The following is a 19,078-nucleotide window of genomic DNA, read 5'->3' as shown; positions in this document are numbered from 1 at the left end:
CCAGGAAGTGCTCCATGATTAACAATACATCCGTGTCCCCGTTCTTTGTCCCTCTACCCAGTCCCTACCTGTCCCATGAGCCTCACCTTGCGCAGGAGGGCCCCAATGATGGCAGGCCCCTGGCACTGCACTAGGCTCTCCTGGTTGACAACATGGCCCTGCAGGAAGTTCCGCAGCATCAACAGAAAGGCAGCCACTGCGTTCCTCTCCATTCTCTCCTCTGCCAGTCACCAGAAGGGGGACAGATCTGTGTCAAGGGCCTGCCGGTGGCCATGAAGCTGCACCACTCCAGCCGCCACCATGCCAGGACTCACTCCCTGCAACCCAGGCTCCGGGACTCTCACCTGAAGACTTGCCCAGGGGGAGGAGCAGGCCCTGAGCGTTGCGGCCGGAGGTCAGTTCGGGGCCCACGAGGTCATGCGTTTCTGCTGGCCCTGCCTCAGCCTCTTGGGGCTGCTCAGCCACTTGCTCCAGCAGGGGCAGCAGAGCCCCCATGCCCCCCACGCAGTTTACCACATCCTGGAGGAGGGGGATGGTGTGAGGACGTGGCTCCCAGCCAGCTTCCCGCCCACTCCACTCCCCAAGCCTGGCCACATGGGTCCAGGGAAGTTTGGCCCTCTCCATTTGGTCTCCACAAACCTCGCAGGGCACAGTGCCACTCCCCAGCCTGCCCCACACACTCACGGGGCCCTGCTCCTGTTTCCTGCCCACACAGCACACACATGCACACTCACCTTAACATCCCAGGTCTCTACCCTGTGGCCCGTCAGGCGACCATCCAGCCCATGGCCAGGGGATAGGTCCAGACAGATATTGTTCTTACAGGCCTGGGGGAAGAAGTAAGAGCTGGCAGCAAGGTCAGAAGGAGGAGGGTGCCAGATAGAATGTGGGAGTGGAGCATGGCAGAGCCAACCACCCCCAGCCCCAAATACCTGAGGTGAATAATGAAGGAGCAGCTTCGTGCCCAGCTCGTACAGTTCACCCTCGGGCTTAAAGGGTGCCATCTCGTTGGGCCCTGGAGGTGGGCAGGAGCTTCAGATCTCACTGGGCCTCCAGCCAAACCCCATCCAGAGCCTGCCTCTCCCCTGCCTGCCCAGAGCACAGGATCCCCCCGGGGACCCCTTCTCCTAGCCGGGCACTTTCCAAGTCCTGGCCGCTGGGTCTGGGGCAGGAGTTAGGGCTGTGGCAAGGCGCACGGTGCTGCATACCCAGGGCGCACAGAGTCCGCAGGGCCGGTGCCTGCAGGGCTTCATGGAAGATGGCCACGGCCCCCAGCTCGCCCTCCAGAGAGGTGGGGCTGCCCCACCGGGTGTCCTGGGTGCCTGCAAGGGTGGAGCTGATGCTGCCCTCCTGCAGGGGGGCCACCAGCCCGGACCCCCAGCCGAGCCCTGTGGAGGCTGGCACTGACTGGGAGCGGGTGAGGGCAGGGTGAGTATGCTCCAAGGCAGTGGGGCCTGGTGGCATGGGCGGCCCCGTGGTGGTGGTCGTTGTGCGGTGCCCAGCAGAGCCGATGCAGCAGGAAGAGAAAGGCTGTGGAGCCGGCATTGGGGCATGGTCAGGTCACAGCAAAGCCTGGGCTCCACCTCTATCCAGTGCCTCAGCGTGACCACCCCTTACCCTCCTCCCCAGGTTGCAAGGACTAGAGGCTGAAGTCGGAGGCCTGGTGGGGGGAGAGGCGGGCAGGGGACGAAAGGGACCCCAAGCCCCACCCAGTCCACTGTGTTCCACTTCCCCCCTCCAAACCATGGCCTCCTCCAATCCCCAGCACACCTCACTGAGGGAGGGACAGCGAAGGGGTGCTGTCCGGACCAGATGGCCATCCTTGTAGACATGGACCAGGTTCTGGCTGAAGGGCCGGCGCCCAGGCACATGGACAATGGCTACACAGTGCTAGAACAGAAGCCAGCACATCAGGCCATAGCTGGGACTTGGCGCCCTGTCTCCACCAGGCCACACGAGGAGCGAGGCTCACCCAGGCAGAGTCGGCGAAGGTCACTTCGGGCAGGCTCATGGTCAAGTACTCCTTTCGCGTGCACACAGCTACCACCAGGGTCCCAGCCACCGTGAAGAAGGCCTCAAACCCTGAGCCGCTGCTGGTAAAGAAGCTGGGGGCAGGCGAGCCAGTTACGTGTGCTGTTCCCACTCACCCTGGCAGCTCGTCTCTGGCCCCAGCAGTCACCCACCTGTACAGCTGCTTTCGCTGGAGTGGCCGGGTAGGAGCCAAGGCAAGTGCTGCATCCGTGGGGTGCAGACAGAGCCAGGCATGAAAAGTGAAGCCGGGCCCTGGCCATCGCTGCACAGGGGGCACCATGATGCCTGCCATGCTGGGTGTGAGGTCAAAGTAACGCAAGGCACGAGGAGGACCTTGATGCCGGGCCATGCCTGAGAGTGCGCGGATGACAGCCCCTGCGTGTCGGGCCTTCCCCACCTCAGTTCCGCCCTGCCCTGGGTCCAGCCCTGGCGGGGGGCATAGCAGGTGACGAAGCTCCAAGGGTCTTAGTGACACGCAGCCCAGTGCTTGCAGCAGTGCCAACAGCTGTTCCTGGCAGCGGGGCCCCAAGGCTGCCCCTGTGCTGAGTGTCTCCAATAGGCAGCCCACCAGGCCTGCCTGCACACAGGTGGCACGGCTGGCAGGGCAACTGTCACAGAGCCACCGGAGCCGTTGTGCTAGGAAGAGCCGCAGCTCGGCAGTGGGCAGTGCTGGCAGCCACTGCATCAGCACCAACACAGGCTGCTCATTGCGGATAGGTGGAGGCGGGCATAAGCTGTGGTCCCCCTCCACCGCCTGTGGACAGAGAGACTGTGACAGTCCGAGGTGGACCCTGCCACCCCACCAACACTGCGATGTCTTGATTTACTTTCCTACAGCATGGGAAAGCCACCCCATGCTGTGCTGCAGGCTTAGTAAAATCAGAGGCACAGCGATGACCAGCATTAATCACCGCCCTTTAGCATCACTAACCTCCAGGCCTGGGTGGGCCCGATGCCCAACTGCAGCTCACCAGGACAATTCAGGGACTTACAAACATGCAGCAGCACCCTCAGCCCAGCAACAAGGACATACGTGGCCAGGCCATAGGTCACACTGCATACTGGCCATTGTTCTCAGGGTGGACAGCTCACCCTCAGTGGGAGCCCTGGTTCAGTCCTGGCTGTCTCTAGTACCCTGGCCCAAGCCCCTGCCCTCACCATATCGAGCAGCTCTTGCAACAGCCGATGGGTGGGTGGACCATGGCTCTGCAGAACCTCATGAAGGTGAGGGTAGCCGATGCGTTCCTTAAACACCTCCTGCGTAGTAGAGTATGGGCAAGAAGTGAGCATACACATGGGCCCCAGGGCAAACCCAGGGCAAACCCTGAGCCTCATGGAAACTCAGGAGGGCATCATCTTCCAGGGCTCGCTACCCTGCCTGGCTCTGCGTCTGCATCACAGAGCTAGCAGGGGTACAGTCAACCCACAAGGATCTTCCCCACCCAGCCCTGACCCAGGATATCCAACTTCCTGGACAGTGATGTCCACGCCTGCCCAGCGTGCCATGCCATACCCCGGAGGGCAGAGTGGTCACCTCCCCAGCTCACTCGCCTCGCTCCAGTCAGGCCAGATTTGGGAGCATGTGGTCCATTTAACTCTACCCCATACCCCTCCAGCAGCCAGAGTACAGTATCCTCACCTTGGCTGAGGGGGAGCCACTCATGATGCAGGTCAGCACCCTGACCACATGTACTGCGATGGTGTCTGTGTCCTGGTCCAGCACCTTGGGTGGGGAGGGGCAGTCAGGAGAGGCAGGTGCCAGGGTGTCGCAGCTGGTGGCAGTGTGCAATCAAAGCACATGCTGGATCAGTAACCCAGTCTTGTCGCCAACTGCTGTGACCCTACCTTGAATCCAGGGCCCTCTCCAAGCAACTCGGTAAGACCCATTCTGACAGAGGCCTGAGACCAAACCAAGAGTGGGAGGGCTGGGACAGATTAACAATGGACACTATTCCCACACCCCCCCTCCTCTAGTGGATTTAGGGGCCCAGCCCCCAACCATTCCCACCAAGCTAGACACACACGTGCAGGCAGGCCAGCAAGTGCCCCATCACCCAGGATGATTGACAGGGTTTCAGGGAATTTAGGGATAATCAACCATAAGATGTTAGAACCAGAAGAACCTTCGAGACCTTTGAGTCCGACCTTGCCCCCTGTCCACTTAAATCCAGGTGGGGACACTGAGACTTAGCCTGGCCGAGCCTGAGAGCCAGAATATGCTGCTCACCCGCCCTGTCCCTTTCAGAGGGTGAGGGAGTAGGAGGGTTTAGTGAATTTGTCAGCAGGTGCCAGGCCCTATTTGGGTTCTCTGAGGCCCTTGGTCCCAGCGCTGCCCACCTTGCCAGGTAACCTGCAGCAACCTTCCTTCCCTCTCCAGTTTCAGTCTCCTCATCTGTCAAAACCAAGGGGTGCTGCCTTGCTCTGCCTGCTTAGTAGACTAACAGATCTGCAGGCTCTCATCAGAGGACCACGTGCAATGGACACACGGGACTGCCTCCTAAAGACAGTGCCAGGGGAAAGGCTCTGGAGGCTGGGGTCCAGGTGCTGAGCTGTCTAAAAGGGTGCTTCCTAGGGCCGGCATTGTGGTATAGCAGGCCAAGCCTCCGCCTGCGATGCCGGCATGGCATATGGACACAGGTTTAAGTCTAGGCTGCTCCACTTCTGATCCAACTCTCTGCCTGGGAAAGCAGCCAAAGATGACCCAAGTACTTGGGCCCCTGCACTCACATGAGAGATATGGAAGCTCCTGGTGCCTGGCATCAGCCTGGCCCGGCCCTGGCTACTGCAGCCATTTGGGGAGTGAACCAGTGAATGGAAGATCTGTCTCTCCCTCTAACTCTGCCTTTCAAATAAGTAAATAAAAAAAAGTCTTTAAAAACTAAATAGACAAATGAGTGCCCCCTCAACAGATACCCTGTGGGTTCCTGCAGCCCCCAGGCAGGTGAGGCAGGGAACACATCCTGAGTGTCTAGGGGCTCCCAGGGACCTGCTTAGTGAGGCTGGGCACAAGGACTATTGGAAAGACATCACCTCCTCCGTGAGTGCTCCCAACCAATCTAGGCTGCTCTTTCCCCTTCTGGGAAATGGGGCTGGGTGGTTGGTTTCGAAGGTTCCTTCCAGCTCAGCACAAGCCAAATCCCAGCCCCCAGTAGGAGCAGAGGCAGGGTGTAGACCACTTCCTGCTCTGCTCCAGGGGATGGGGACTTGGAAGGCAAGTGAGACAGCATGGCAGCCCACCCTTGTGGCTAGGCTCATCCCCGTGCTACAGTGCAAGAAAGGCTCAGAGAGGGAGCCCCAATGGGGGAGTACCCCAAGGGATGGGTGTCTTAGCTGGTCAGCCCCAGGGTGGTACCTTCTGGACATCGGGCTCAGTCAGTAACCAGGTAGCCAGGTCACTGTCCCCCTCAGGGGGTGCCCGGGCCTGCAAGTACAGCTGTGGGCACAGGGTAGAGGCAACGGAGAGAGAAGAGGAAGACGGGAGAGGGAGGGGTTAGAGAACGACCAGGGGCGGGTGTCAGGGCTATGCCCCAGAGGGAAGTATACACCCTGAGACCTAGGCAGTGTCCCTGGTGCTTGGCAGGGCACTGGTGTGGGGTGGATGAGTGAGTAGGAGCAGCACTGCATCCGACAGCAGCTGCACCTTCCTCTAGCCCCCGTACTTGGGGCCAGAGCAGAGCTCTTCCTGTAGAACACCCCTCTTCTGGAGCACACAGCCACATGAGCCTCAGGTCCAGCCCCACAGAGGACCCACGGGGACAGGCCCTTAAACAAGCCTCAGGCTCTCCCTCTGAACTACAGGCCGTGGCCATGTCTGTCCAGCAGTGAATGGACCAGGGTACATATAGGCACCATCATTCACTCTAGGTTCCAGCCTGGGCCCCTCCCCCAGCCTGGGCCCCACCCACCTTGCTGTTCTGGATGAGGCGCATGAGGTGTTCAAAGCAGTTGTTGCTAAGGAAGGTGGCTTGCAGCACTGGGCGGTCCTCACATGCCAGCATCAGGGGGATGGCATCTGTGAAAGGGTCAGTTCAGGCCCTGCCTCATCTCCTCCAGGCAGCCTTAACTCTTCTTCCCCATGCTGCCCAGTCCAGCCGTTCCATCATCACATGGGTCTTGCCTTCTCGCTTCTCCTCCCCAACTCCTGGGAGCCTATACGCACCAAGCATGCTGACCCGCAGGGCGACAGGGGCCTCTTCAGGGCCTGAGCTTGGAGCAGCCGGCCAATCAGCATTAAGGACACGGAAGTAGCCCTCCAGTAGGGCACGGAGCTCAGGCCCACGGGGTGGAGCGCGGCTGGCGTGCAGGACATGGACGGCACCCACCAGTGCCTCCAGTGCCAGTGACAATAGGCAAGGGTCCTGGGCTGATCCACGGCCGCAGCTCTGTACCACACCCAGCAGGCCCTGCACGGAGCCGGAGCTCACGGCCATCTGCCCGTTCTCCTGCGGGTGTGGGCAGAGATGGGTGGGGGCAAGGGGTCAGCCAGCAGACAGATCCTGAGATGGCCACCCTCTGGCTTGTAGGCTCACCTCCCAGCCTACCTTTCCTCCTGCCAGGATGGCACTAAAGAGGTGGATGAGTCGCAGCAGCAGGGCGGGAGGCCATCGGTCTGCATCCTGCAGGCTCTCTGGGTGGGGGTGGGCAGGGCAATGTCATCAGGGTGGCAGGGCTGTGGGCTCAAGGGACTGCACAGAGGTGGGCATCCTGGGGTGGGGGGAAGCAGAGCTGGGCCAAGTAAGAGACCCAGTCTGAGGACGAAGACCTGGTTCTCCCTGGAGGACTAAGAAGCCATGGCTCCTGACTAGGGGTGCTGAGAGGACTCAGCTCTTATTTGAGGGGCTTAAGAGGGAATTGGTCCTGCCCTAAGAGCCTAGCCAGCACCCAGATCCTTGGGCCCCGAAGCGGAGGCCCCAGAGTGAGCACAGGGCCTCCTCCACGTCCCCACAGTGACCCAGGGTTTAGTTTCTCAGATGCAAATCTGTTGCCCCTGTCCTGTGACAGTTGGAGCTTCCCGTGCCCTGCTCTAGCGACCCTGCTTTATATACCATACCCCTCCCCCACTCCTAGCACTGCCCCCGCCTGGGGCTTCTAGGGGCTTTCACAGCCTCGTATGTGGGAGGCCCACCTGGCCCTGCTCCAGCAAAGCTGGACAGGATGCCCGGACACAGACTGAAACCCTGAGAACAGAAGGGACCAACCCTGGGTCTCATGGGGTAGAAAGCTGGGGTGGGAGGCCCTGGGGGAGGGGTTTTTGAGATGGGCCTGGGAAGGGAGAGGACACAGCAGGCAAAGACTGTGAAGGGGAGAAAATAGCAAGGAGGCTGGAGCAGAGAGTGAGTGGGAGGAGCAGGATTTGATCCTGAGGGCATCAGGCCACTGCCAAGGGATGACAGTGCTGAGAACAAAATTTGGTTTGTTTTAAGAGTGCCCAGAGGCAGAGAGCTCCCGGGGGATGCCTCCCCTCCTGGAGCTGCTGCCTCCACACCACAGGTACCTACTATCACAACAGCCACTCCTTCCCACAGCTTTGCCTGCCCCTGTCCAGGCCACGTCCCATCCTCTGTGCATCTAACATCCTGGACAGCTCCCTTCCAACCAGAGCAGGGCCATCAGGAAGAGCAGGTGGCCACAGGTGTCCCCAGCATCAGCTCTCGGGCAGTGAGGTAGCAGGAGGTGGGGACAGCTAGCGAAGTGGTTCTATGAGGAGTGGAGGCTGGGCAGAGGCCCCAGGGACAAGGGGATTGCAACAGGGTAGTCCAGATCACAACAGGGTACAAGTGGCTGGGAGGGCCCAAGAAGTCCAGGCAGGCAGGTGGATCCCACACCCCCACCTGATGGGAGGCCCTCACTCCAGCCCAGGAAAGAAGTCCCTCCTTTCACCCAGGCATGTCCTTTCTCTTCTCTGCCCCTAGACTCCTCCTTGGCCTTTGGAAGCCCCCCTCAAACAGCCGTGGCTCACCTAGCCCTGTGTATGGCCAAGGGCGAGCAGTTCCCAGCCAACACTGTGATCACTGGGAACTACAGGAAGGGACTCAGGGGTACGGGCAGGGCCAGGAGGGGCCAAGGGGGCAGAGGCAGTGCCTGACCTTGGAAGAAGGTGCTGAATTCACAGGGCAAAGCTGCAGGAGGGAACTTGTATTTACTCTTCTCCTTGGAGCTGATGACTTCCCTGGGTTGGGGGTGGGGGGATGGAGAGAGGTGGGCACGGGCTGGGAGTGAGGCCAGGACTTCCAGCCATGAACCTGGCCTCCCCGTTCTCAGGCATCTGCCACCAGCCTGCACACAGGCTCAGTCTCACCTCCGCCCCTGGCCACGGCCTAATGCCCTCTCTTCCCCGAGCCTCTGCAGGGTCTCACCCACTGTGCTGACGCCTCAAGGTCTGGTAGGGGTCAAAGAGGCCCTCACAAAGGAGCAGGGCGTAGAGGGCCACGTTCTCCAGCTGGGTCCCTCGGCTCTCCTGGGGTGGTGGGGTCCCTTTCAGCTGCAAGGTGGGGAGAGGGAGGGGAGTTAGCTTGCACTGTTCCCCCTGCCCCTGCCACCCCAGGTAGAGCCCGCCTCACCTCGGCCACCAGTGCTGTCAACAGGGCCAGCACTCGGGGCACCAGCACCCGGCCCCAGCCTGCCTCTACATTCTCCAGGTTCCTGGGGAGTGAACGACGGTACAGGTTACATAATGCGGCCCGCCCCACTCCCTCTGGCCCGCAGCAGCAGCAGGGAGGCCCTGCTCGCTGGGCACGGGCAGCAGCGGCCACCTGCAGAGGAGGATGAAGAGCTTCAGCAGCAGCAGGGCTTGCTCCAGGTCCCCCTGGTCCAGCTGCTCGGCCAGCACATGCAGCGCATCTAGCGGAAGCAGCGGCACTTCGGCACCTGCCTCCTCTGGCCTACAAAGAGGGGGAGTCACCAGGGAGCCAAGGACTCCTGCATTTCCCTGCCCACCATGCAGGTCCAGCCTCACCTTCGTGGCTCCAGGGAGGACAGGGAGATGCTCTTCTCAAAGGCACCCACGAAGGCCTTCAGCCACTGCTGCAGGTAGGCCAGGTCCTTCTGCAGACACAGGGGTTTGGGGCATGGTGGGGAAACAAGGGGTACAGTGCACAGGGGAGAGACAAGGGGATGGAGGCAGACATGGGGTGGGGTGGAGAAAGGGAGTGAGGAAGGAGGACAAGAAGTTGGGAAGTCAGCATCAGAGGGCTGCAGTCCACACTGACCACCCTAGCAGGCCCCTCTGCTTCTCTCAGCTGCCCAGTCTCTGCTCCTACCCTCCTAACCCCTTATGAGCAGGCAGACCTCACCAGGCTAGGGAGAGACTTCAGTGGGTGTGGCTATGGCCCACCCTGCTGCTGGGGCTGAAGGAGTCCCACACACCAACTGTCCCCTGACCCAAAGCCTTGGGCTGGATTCTCTCCTGCCGCCTTCTCCTAGCTTGGCAGCCACTGTCTCTAGGAAGCATCCCTTGACTGTAGTTCCCAGGGCGCCATGTGCACACTGGACAGGCAGGCAGCGGGGCCCACATACATCCCCTACAGGTGGATGTCCCAGCATAAGGCTTGCCCTTTCCTAGGAACCTCTACCCACCTCACTGGTTACCTGGACCCCAGGCCCCAGAGCTGGTTCCATGGGCAAGAGGGGCAGCGGCTGAGCCCAGGTCTGGGCGCCGCCAGGGAAACTTTGGTGTGAACGGGAAATGTCTCCTCCCACCCCTGGCCGGGGCAGGAAGCGCAGAGTCACGGTGGGGGAGGGGGGCCGCTTCCTCCCGGCAGACCGCAGGGATGGGGGGGGGGGGCTGGGGCACCCTGGGCTGCAAGAAGATTGCAAGGCACCCAGCCTGGTGCTGGGGGCGGGGCCTGAAGCACAGAGGGGCGGAGCCATCTTGGCTGGTGGGACTCAAAAGTTTTTACAGGGCCTGGAGAACCTTCTATCTAGGAGCAGTTCTGATCCCTGCTGCCATCACACCCTTCATTCAAGGCTGCCATGGCTCCACTCCCTGGGTCTGCTGCCTTGGGCCCACGGGACAAGACGGAAAACTCACCCATACCTTTGTCCACTGGCCCCGCCCCCTGCAGGTGTATGCTCAGGGATACAGCTAAATCAGCCTAGCACTTATCTACGCTAACCTCCAGGTGCCTTCCAGGCCATGGTGTGTGTGTGTGTGTGTGTGTGTGTGGTAACAGCTTGTACAAGGCTCCTCCCTCCCTCCGAGCTGGCTCCATTGGGAGTTCCAACCAGTGGTGCCCAGAAGGCAATCTTTCCCAGAGGAAAGGCAGGCACTAGACTGGAGAAGACAGAAGGCTCCAAGGACGTGGTCCAGTCTCCACCCTGCTACTTGGTAGCACTCCACAGACTCTCCCAGGGCCACAGGCTTCACGTCCAAGCACCTCCAGAACTGCTTTGGGTGGACAGCTCATTTTTGCTGCCTGTGGGCCCCAGACCACAAGGCCAGACAAGGGATGCTGTGGCACAGCAGCCATCCACCCTGGGTTCCGAGGCCCAGGCACCTCAGGTCCACCGCACTATGCCTTTCATCCACTAGTTACCTTTGTTGACCTCTGCACGCCTTTTTCTGGCACCTTCCCTCCCCACCAACCAGCAAAGAGACCAGAAGGCCCAGATCCTGAAGCAGACAGGGCTCCTGGACCATTTCTTCTGAACCCATCCCATGACAGATGGGAACATGGGAGGTCAGGAGGCAGTGTCTCATTTTCTGCTGAACTTTTGAGGACGGTAAAAGCTGGAGTATGGTTCTGCGCCAGGACCACCCCTAGTTCTTAGTCAGCCAGCCCAAGCAGGTCAGGGGACCCCTAACAGTGGCCACAGTGGCCCTGCAGACTCAGTCTGCCTTCAAATATGTCCCAACACTGCCTTCCCACTTCTACCTGGTCTTCCAGCCTCTCCATCTGTCATAAGTGGGTCCCACCCTCCTGTCCTGGCCCCCGCCTACCTGCTACCCCATTCCCCCTGCCTCAGAGACTTGGGTTTTTTGTTTTGAAGCAGGAACTTTGCATCTTCTTCCTGGCTATCACCCGGATCAGCCCTCCCAGCCCTGGGCGGGCCCTTCCAGCTGCACTCTCCTGCTTTCTGTCCCTAGAACCACACCCTCGGCCTGTCCAGTCCTGCAGAATTCTAGCATAGCCAGCTGGGGTCAGGACTGGGGCAACCATGATGACCTTCCTGGGCTCTGGGGAGGGCCTGAGTGGTCTCTAAAGCACAGTGCCAGGCGGGATGGGGTAGCAGCCTGCCCCACCTCTCCGGCTCTCACCTCTTCTCCCCAGGAGGACTCAGGCCAGCTCTGATCTGGGTCCTGTGGCTCGAGGCTGCAGCCATCAGGGACACGGCGGTGCTTGCAGGAGCCAGGGCCAAAAGGCAGAGCTGGGCAGGGAGGTGCGAGCGTGATGGCAGCACCGTGGGTAAAGGAATCCAGTGCCCAGAGAGTGGCAGTGGTGCTTGGGTTCTCCATGCCCTTCTCAAAGCCTCTGCCCTGGCTGATGCCTCTCTTCTTTTCCAGCTCTGAGCAGGTACATGGGGCAGGGCCAGTCCAGCCCCCTGGCCCAACCTGACTGGGCCAAAGCCTCAACCCTGCCCCTCCTTTGAGGGCAGGTCAGAGCAGCCACACCTGCCAAGCCTTCCCCGGGGCCCTTGGCAAGTGACAGGGGAGAGGCTGTGGGTATAGGGGAGTCAGTGTCCCTGGAAGGAAGGGGTCCCATATTCACCACTAGGGGGACCCCAATCTGTGCCCAGCCAGCCTTGCGGGTACTCAGAGACTATAAGGGACCCCAGACCCTGGTTAGGCTCCACAGTCCCTAGACTTCTGAGGCAATGTGGGTAGGCTACAGGAAGGAGGGTGTGGAGGTGGCAGGGTTGCTGTGTGCCAGAGGACCAGGGACCACCGAGCTGCCTGACACTATGCTGCCCCACAGCCTACTTGACCAATGTCAAGCCCAGCACATGGGGGCTTCCGGTAGGCATCATCACACTACCAAGCAGCCAGGGTCCACATCATCCAAGCTCTCATCACTACCAAGCAGCCAGGGTCCACATCATCCAAGCTCTCATCTTTAGAGTAAGTCCACAGCCTCCCCGCAAACCAAGGCCCTGCATGGGTGGTATCCACTTCATCTCTAGCCGTGGCACTCAGAAGCCAAGGGCATCACTGGCTATTGCCACGCCCACAGGTCTGCAGGCCTTCGGCCCCACATTTTCTCTGCCAAAATGGCTCCCCTTGGGGTTAGTCCTTCTCCCAACACCCACCTTTGGCTGGTGCCTCAGTGGTTGAGGGCATGGGAACTGTCCAGCTTGTTACTTAACAGTAACCTCTTTGAGCCTCGACTTCCTCTTTAAAATCATGCCTTTGGGGTGGGCATTTGGCCTAGTGGTTAAGGCACCTGCAACCCACATCGCAGTGCCTGGGTTTGAATCCCAGCTTCTCTCCTCAATGCAGCTTCCATCTAATGCACCCCCCGCCCCATCCTCTGGAGGTGGTGGTGACAGCTCAAGTGACTGAGTTCCTGCCACTCATGTGGGAGATCTAAATTGAGTCCCTGGATCCTGGCTCCAGTCTTCACCAAGAGCCATTAAAGGCATTTAGGGGAGTGAACCAATGGGTGGGAGCTCTCTCTCTCAAATAAATAAATAAAATGATTTCTTTGCTTAACAGGTAAAAGTTCTCCAACAACACCTACCCAGCAATAGGTAAGGAAAAGTGGTAACTCAAACCAGGGGCTTGAAGGCCACTCCCTAGCTGGCTGCCCCAGGCAGGCGCAGCAGCCTGTACCTTTTACACAGCCCCACAGGGAAGAACTAGAGCAAGAAGTGTGAGACCATCACTGCTCAGTAGTGCCATTCTTCTCACTAAGAGCTGCCTGAGTGGTAGAGAGCACCCCATATCCAGGTACAGACAAGCAGAAACAGGACAGTGGGGTAGTGTCTGTTTAAGATGGCATCTCCCAGGCCTATGGGGTCCCCTACCCAGCATCAGAAGGAGGACAATGTGGAGACAGGGCCACATCATGAGGTCAGACTTGAGGATTTCAAGCCCAGAGTCGAAGCAAGAAGATGGGGACCTGGAGAGGGGTGGGCGCCTGGGTAGCTGGCCCAGCCTCTCCCTGTCACCTGGAGAGGGGGCACTGAAAGGGGTGGACCTGCTGGTCTCCATAACACCCCCTAGGGTTTAACCATCTCCTGTCCTGTCACTATGGAAACGGGGATTTTCCTTCCAGGGTCCCCATAGTAACTGACCCTGTTTCCATGGGGACAATGCACTTCCCATCAGCTCCTCAGTTGCCATAACAACTCCAGGGATTACCAGCCCCTTCCCCAACCCTGGGCTTCCTGCTAATCTCCCCATCACCTCAGTACCTCCTCTTGAATTCAGTTGCTTTGGTAACAGAGGCTTGGGAGGGAGACACTGGTTGGCCCTCTGAGAGGCTGAGGGAGACCAAGCACACAGGAGGCTACTCCACTCTTCCCTTAACCATTTCAAGAGGGTAAACTGAGGCTCAGGAAAGAATATAGCTCAGCTAAGGTCCCAGAGAAAACAGAGGGCTGGGCCAGGTTTCCTTGAGGCAGCAGAACTCACGGGTCAGGGCTAATGATCCCCCTTGGAATGCTGAATCCATCGCGATGGCATCACTGGAGAGTTGAGCTTTACCTGGGACCTGAGTGTGTGCCCTGACCTGACCTTGGTGACCCTGAGTGCCTCTCAGCCCTTAGTGTCCCCCTTTCACTGAGGGGTTGTGTGAACAATATCAGTACTCCAGTCTGCAAAGGGGTCACTCGTGTACATGCTATTTTGCATGAACTTTTATACACAGCCCAAATGCCAGCCTGGCAGGTGCTGTCCCAGTCCCCTTACCCTCACAGGCTCTCCCTGGGGAAGCAGGGGTGGGTTCAGAGTCCTCTGGCTGTGCCACTGGCCAGCCACCACGCCTCCTTGCCTACCTCTGTGTTGGCCCCCGCTCCTGACAACCTGCTTCTTGTTCTCGCCATGGCTAAGTGCTTGTTCCTGCTGCTCACGTCCCCTGGAGAATGGGAGCAAGCTCTGCCTCCTCTGGGATGACTTCCTGGATTGGTCGTTACTGCGGGCCTATCTCTGCCATCCAGTCACTCAGCTAACCCCCACTGAACACATGCTAACTGTGAGGTGGCCAGCGCAGCAGAGCAGCAAGCACAGTGAAGGTTAAAACAGGGATGGGGCTGAGCCGAGGTCTGTATGGGCTGTGGGGCAGAGATGAATACGGCAGACGACAGCCTGTGCTGTGCAGACCCTCCTGAGGCTTCCTACACAGCATGCTAAACCCTGCCCTGGATACAGGAGCTCTCTGGAAGACCTTGGTAGGACTCTGCCTTGGTTTCTCTCCCGTGACACTCAGGGGCTCCAACCCAGGGCCACACTGGCCCTTCCTTCTGCCTTCCCCTCCTCCCTCCCTCAGTAGCCACGGGCAGCACACCCCCCTCTCCCCATTGAGCAGGGCCCACAGCTCAGGGGGTGGGCGGGTCTGAAGTGAGGGTTTTTAGGGAGAAAGGAAGGGCAGGAAGGGGGTGCTTCCCCCTCTGTCCTCACCTAGACCCACAACTGGGGAAACAGGTTTGCCAGCTGATGTCAGCTCTCACTGCTGAAGGGAGGGGCGCAGGTGCTGCTGGCTGGGTGCCAGGCCAACTCAGGGGTCTCTTAACACCTCTACTTTGCACTGTCTACACCCTTACTTTGTACTTCCCCCTTCCCCACAACAGGTCTCTTAGTAGGATTCAAAGTTGCCTGGTGCTACCCTCCCTGGGAGCACAGCACACAGGGGTGGGGAAGCTGTTCTGTTCCAGGCGGGCAGGAAGGCAGCGTGGGGAGGCTGACCAGCGCTTCCTCTCCCCAGGCGGCCTGGCCCCGCCCGGATCCCGAGTTTGCTCTTACATCCTGGATTTGTTTGCCTGGCCCCGGGCTGCCCCCTGCCTGCCCAGGCTTCCAGCCTGTGCCCCCACACCTGTCCTGGGAGGTATGCAGGCAGGGGAAGGCAGCCTCAGCACACATGAATGCTGAACACCTAGAGAGGATGGGGTGCTCCTGGGGGCACTGGGAGGCCACTGTCCTGGGGGGTGTGCTGGGAGACTGTACGCAGACAACCCCAACAGCTTACTCCCCAGCCTGAAGACCTACCAGGAACAACTCTCAGACTCATCACGTGGCTTAAGCCAAGAACATGCCACAGCCACAGGCAATCAGAGGTATGAGGGCAGGGGTAGCCTCCCTCTAGACCTTTTGTTCTTTCCAGATTAGAGGACTCAATGGGAACAGGCAAGCAGGAGCCTTCTCTGGCCTGAGTTGGCCGCAGCGGCGAGTCCAAGTGTTACCCACTTTGTCCGGATCCAGACCATGCCAATTTTACAGTCAGAGAAGTAGGGGCTCAGAAATGCAAAGAGCTTGGTGTGGGTCTCCCCGAAGAGGGACTCTGCTATACCATGGCCTGCCTCCTGCTGGGGGTCTGGGCAGCCCACGACATGAGCCAACCAAAGAGGCTGTGGCTCCCATGGCCTGAGCCACAGGTGCCTCAGAGACCGTTGGGCAGCCTCTTCAGGAGGGCCAGCTGGGCTGAACGTTAACTTCCCCTCAGTGACAGGCTGCTCAGGGGCACACAATGGCCCATTGTGCCCAGGGCACACCTGAGCCAGCAGCACGATGCCAGGCAGGTGCAGGGAGGGAGGCGTGGCTGCCGAGGGAAAGTGGGGGCCTAAGTGTGGGGACAGAGCTCAAGGGACACCAGGGTCAGGGCCACTCCCCTCTGCTTCTGAGGCCTCCTGAAGTAGTCTCTGAGAGCGAGCTAGGGAGCCCAGAGGCAATGGCCTCCCTCCATCCCTCTCAGACATCTCTCCTGCCTCAACCCCCCCAGCACGCCCCACCCCAGAATGGGAGAGGGGTGGGGCTACCTCCAGTCCAGGAGGAGCCTATGACCACCAGTTCTCTGGGGACTCGTGACTCAGGTCAGACCTGTGCCTGCTCAGACCTCCAGCCCAGTCGGCCTGATGGCTACCACCCCTCAACCGGCTGTGCCCACAGCAGGAGCAGCCCACAGGCAAACTGAGTACTCCACCCCCCCTTCAATTCAGACGGCTCTTTTGGCTCCAAGCCTCAGTTTCCCCCTCTGTAAATGCCTCAGCGAGGCCCCTCTCCCTGCAAGACTCAGGATGTGCGGTCTTGCTGTAGGCGTTGCTGTAAAAGTGTACACCTGAGAGTACTGCGCACCGCGCCCCCACCCCCCCCACCCCCGCGGAGTTTAAGCGCCAGAGCGGCCGGCAGGGGACACGCACGTGTGTGTGCGGAGCCGGAGCACACCCAGCTTTCATACGCGCAGCCCCGGCAGCGCGGGGCGCAGGTGCAGCAGGCGCGGGCCGCGCGGAGCTTGGGGGCACAGCGAGCGCTGCGCGGGGCTGGCTCACCTGCGCATAGTAGAGCAGCCACAACTCGTAGAGCCGCTCGGAGGCGGCCATGGCCTGACCCGGCTCCGGCCCAGCTGCGCGCCACCTGTCGCCGCCTCCTCCGCGCCGCCCGCCGGTTGCCCCCGGCCAGGCCCATGGGCGGAGGGCGTCACTCCGGGGAGGAGCAGCGCGGTCCTGCTGGGGAAGTTCACGGCTCTAGTCCGCGCCGCACTGAGCCACCCAAGCCGACACCCTCCTCCTCCTCCTTCTCCCCCCCGCCCCCCTCTCGGCTTCCTGCACTTCGCCGCCGCGGCCGCCACCGCCGCCCCGCCTCTCCTGGGACCGTGAAAAGGGCGGCGAGCCCAGCGGGAGGAGGAGCCTGAGATCCGGGAGGGGACGCGAGGGCGCCCCGCCCCCCTCTCCCCGCGGGCCGCGCCCCCACGAGTGGCTGTGGAAAGGCTTTCGGAGACCCCGGGACGTGGGGTCGGGGTCAGTGCCTCCAGACTTGTCCTGGGTTTGGATCTGCCTGGACCGGAGAGCTGGGGTTATCGGCATTCGGCGACAGGGCTGGGGACAGGGTCCGGGGCCCATAATAACCTCCATCGTGTGAAGCGCTGGTGCTGCTTACCACACGTGCCAGGCGTTCTTCTAAGGCTGCTTCTGAGCTCCTGCCGTTTGCAGCGCACATGAGGAAGAGCGAAGAAAAGTGGCAAGATAAGCCGGGAATGCCTCTGGGGGGCTCTGTCCAAGGACAGAGGGCAAGGTCCCCTCCTCCTGGAGGCGCCCCCCACGGCAGGGCCCAGCCCTTGCCTTACTTCTTTTGTTAACCTCATTGCGGGGGGGGGGGGGGTGTGTGCCTCGTGCCTCCATGTCCACAGAGAAACTGAGGCCGAAAGACGACCAGGTTGGCTGCCAGAGGCAGCTTGGATGGGGACACAGGCCTGACTGACTCTTTGCTTGGGCCCAGGCTGCCTGTGAAGTGAGGAGGCCCCCGGTGTTGAGCAGGGGTCAGGTTCTTTGTTGAGGGAGGGCGGATGGAAGTTTCTTGGCCATTAGTCCTAGGAATTGGCCGATCTACAGTCCGTTAGATCTTGCGTGGCAGGGAGAAGAAAGACCCTGTCTCCTCTCCTGGCCTCTCGGGTGGCTCCTTCAGCCTGGCCTTTGGCGCATCCCGGCTCTGAGCTGACAGTCCCTAAGTGCCCACAAGCTGTGTGCCAGGCCTTGGCAGAGCACTGCCCCCATGGCAGGAGACAGGGCCTAGACAGATGCAGGTTTGTGAGGTCAAGACGGGGGTCTGTGGGCCATGGGACTTGGGATGGGAGGCCCGAACAACCGCTTGCAGCCGGCCTGAGGAGGGAGGCCGCGATTTGCTAAGAGGCTAGTTGTCCCCTGTGGGTGTGGCTCTGAGGACCCTGCCGGGCTCGCAGATCTTGACCACAGCTGATGTGGTCTCTGTTATCAGGCCGCACTGACTAATGTAGAGAGAAGACGCTGGGGAGCCAGACACCTGTGGCCACGCACTTGCTCCAGGCGAGGCCCAACCGACTTTCCCTAAGCTGAGGGTGGGGGTGGGGTGGGGGTTGAGGTGGCTCCTTGGGGCTAACTGGGTCTTGTTGCAGTTTGCTCTTCTCAGGGAAGGCAGCCTGCCCCGGGTACTCTGCCTCTCAAGGAGGCGGTGGGGGTGAACCCCGGAGGGAAACTGTTGTCCACGCTGCAGGCTTGGAGCCCACAGTGATGGCCGCAGACGGGCTTAGGGTACTTGGTGAGGCGAGTCCGAGGAGCCACTGACAGCAGTAGAGGAGGGAAGAGACTGACCTCAGGTTAGGGTGGGATCGGAGTGGACTCAAGGAAGGCTTCTGGAAGGCATTGGAGCCCTGAAGATTCAGGACAAGTGCACAAGGATGGGTCAGGGCACTCCAAGAGGCCGGCATGAGGTGAGCTGTGATTAAGTGCTCAGGCAAAACCCAAGAGATCGACGCACGCTAGGCTCCTCCCCTCAGGTCTGATTCTATTTGCTGTTTTCTCACTGATTAGAGTTGGACACTTGAGTCTTAGCATCTTCTTGCTGCCCTGGCCGGTACCCCGTGGGCTAGCCGAGCTGCTTGTGAGGAAAAGGGAGGGGGCGGGGCCTCCCGTAGCAACTAAGCATTGATTGGCCTGCCACACTTCCGGCTCCCTTATTCTCGCCCTCGGATTGGCCGCGAGACACTCATCTACTTTCCTTAGGTCAGCGCGACACATCACGACAGAAAAGGAGGGGGTCGGTAGGCAACATGGCGGCGGCTGCGGCCGGTGTGGGCCGGCTGGAAGAGGAGGCTCTGCGGCGGAAGGAGAGGCTGAGGGCCCTGCGGGAGAAAACCGGGCGTAAGGTGAGAAAAGCGAAATGAGGGCCGCACCTCAAGCAGTCAACGTTCAGGGGCCGGAAGGGGGGCTGGAGGGCAAGGGACTCCCAGGGAAAGACTGCTGCCGACGGTGCGCATGCGTGGGAGGCCTGACGCACGCGCGGGAAAACAGCGCCCGCCCACCGAGTCTGGCGCTGCGGGGCGTGGAGCTACCTCAGCGCCGGTGCGCTCGTTGCGCATGTGCGGCCGGTGTTTTCGGCGTCCCAGTCGTTTCGGCTCCGGTTGTTGCTAGGGTCGTTGCTCGTGGG

The 19,078-nt window shown here is 60.6% G+C and overlaps 2 protein-coding genes across 5 annotated transcripts in view; one reads left to right on the top strand and one right to left on the bottom strand.

The window, feature by feature from the left end:
- NBEAL2 (neurobeachin like 2) overlaps nt 1–16,655 on the bottom strand; it is a 28,999-nt gene extending 12,344 nt beyond the window's left edge. For 2 of the 4 annotated variants that reach the window (XM_062200721.1, XM_062200722.1), the window contains exons 1-20: nt 16,450–16,655; nt 8,987–9,075; nt 8,784–8,912; nt 8,592–8,673; nt 8,388–8,512; nt 8,118–8,200; nt 6,573–6,658; nt 6,191–6,473; nt 5,937–6,043; nt 5,384–5,464; nt 3,671–3,754; nt 3,190–3,288; nt 2,184–2,785; nt 1,973–2,105; nt 1,771–1,890; nt 1,209–1,530; nt 933–1,015; nt 735–827; nt 345–519; nt 87–220 (exon numbers count right to left, since the gene is read on the bottom strand). In XM_062200721.1, coding sequence (XP_062056705.1) covers nt 87–220; nt 345–519; nt 735–827; nt 933–1,015; nt 1,209–1,530; nt 1,771–1,890; nt 1,973–2,105; nt 2,184–2,785; nt 3,190–3,288; nt 3,671–3,754; nt 5,384–5,464; nt 5,937–6,043; nt 6,191–6,473; nt 6,573–6,658; nt 8,118–8,200; nt 8,388–8,512; nt 8,592–8,673; nt 8,784–8,912; nt 8,987–9,075; nt 16,450–16,500 — 2,961 coding nt within the window. In that variant the 5' untranslated portion in view covers nt 16,501–16,655. The remainder of the gene's footprint in view (nt 1–86; nt 221–344; nt 520–734; nt 828–932; nt 1,016–1,208; nt 1,531–1,770; nt 1,891–1,972; nt 2,106–2,183; nt 2,786–3,189; nt 3,289–3,670; nt 3,755–5,383; nt 5,465–5,936; nt 6,044–6,190; nt 6,474–6,572; nt 6,659–8,117; nt 8,201–8,387; nt 8,513–8,591; nt 8,674–8,783; nt 8,913–8,986; nt 9,076–16,449) is intronic. The other 2 variants (XM_062200723.1, XM_062200724.1) reach the window with 2 other exon arrangements.
- A 1,999-nt stretch (nt 16,656–18,654) lies between these two features.
- Nucleotides 18,655–19,078, top strand: part of CCDC12 (coiled-coil domain containing 12) — a 63,094-nt gene continuing 62,670 nt past the window's right edge. The window contains exon 1 of the mRNA XM_062200720.1: nt 18,655–18,797. Within this exon, the coding sequence (XP_062056704.1) occupies nt 18,702–18,797 (96 nt within the window). The 5' untranslated portion in view covers nt 18,655–18,701. The remainder of the gene's footprint in view (nt 18,798–19,078) is intronic.

The sequence above is a fragment of the Lepus europaeus genome, chromosome 9 (genome assembly GCF_033115175.1).
Source record: "Lepus europaeus isolate LE1 chromosome 9, mLepTim1.pri, whole genome shotgun sequence".
Taxonomy (NCBI): domain Eukaryota; kingdom Metazoa; phylum Chordata; class Mammalia; order Lagomorpha; family Leporidae; genus Lepus; species Lepus europaeus.
The sequence above is the reverse complement of the archived record's forward strand: the minus strand, read 5'-3'. Positions and strand labels throughout refer to the sequence as shown.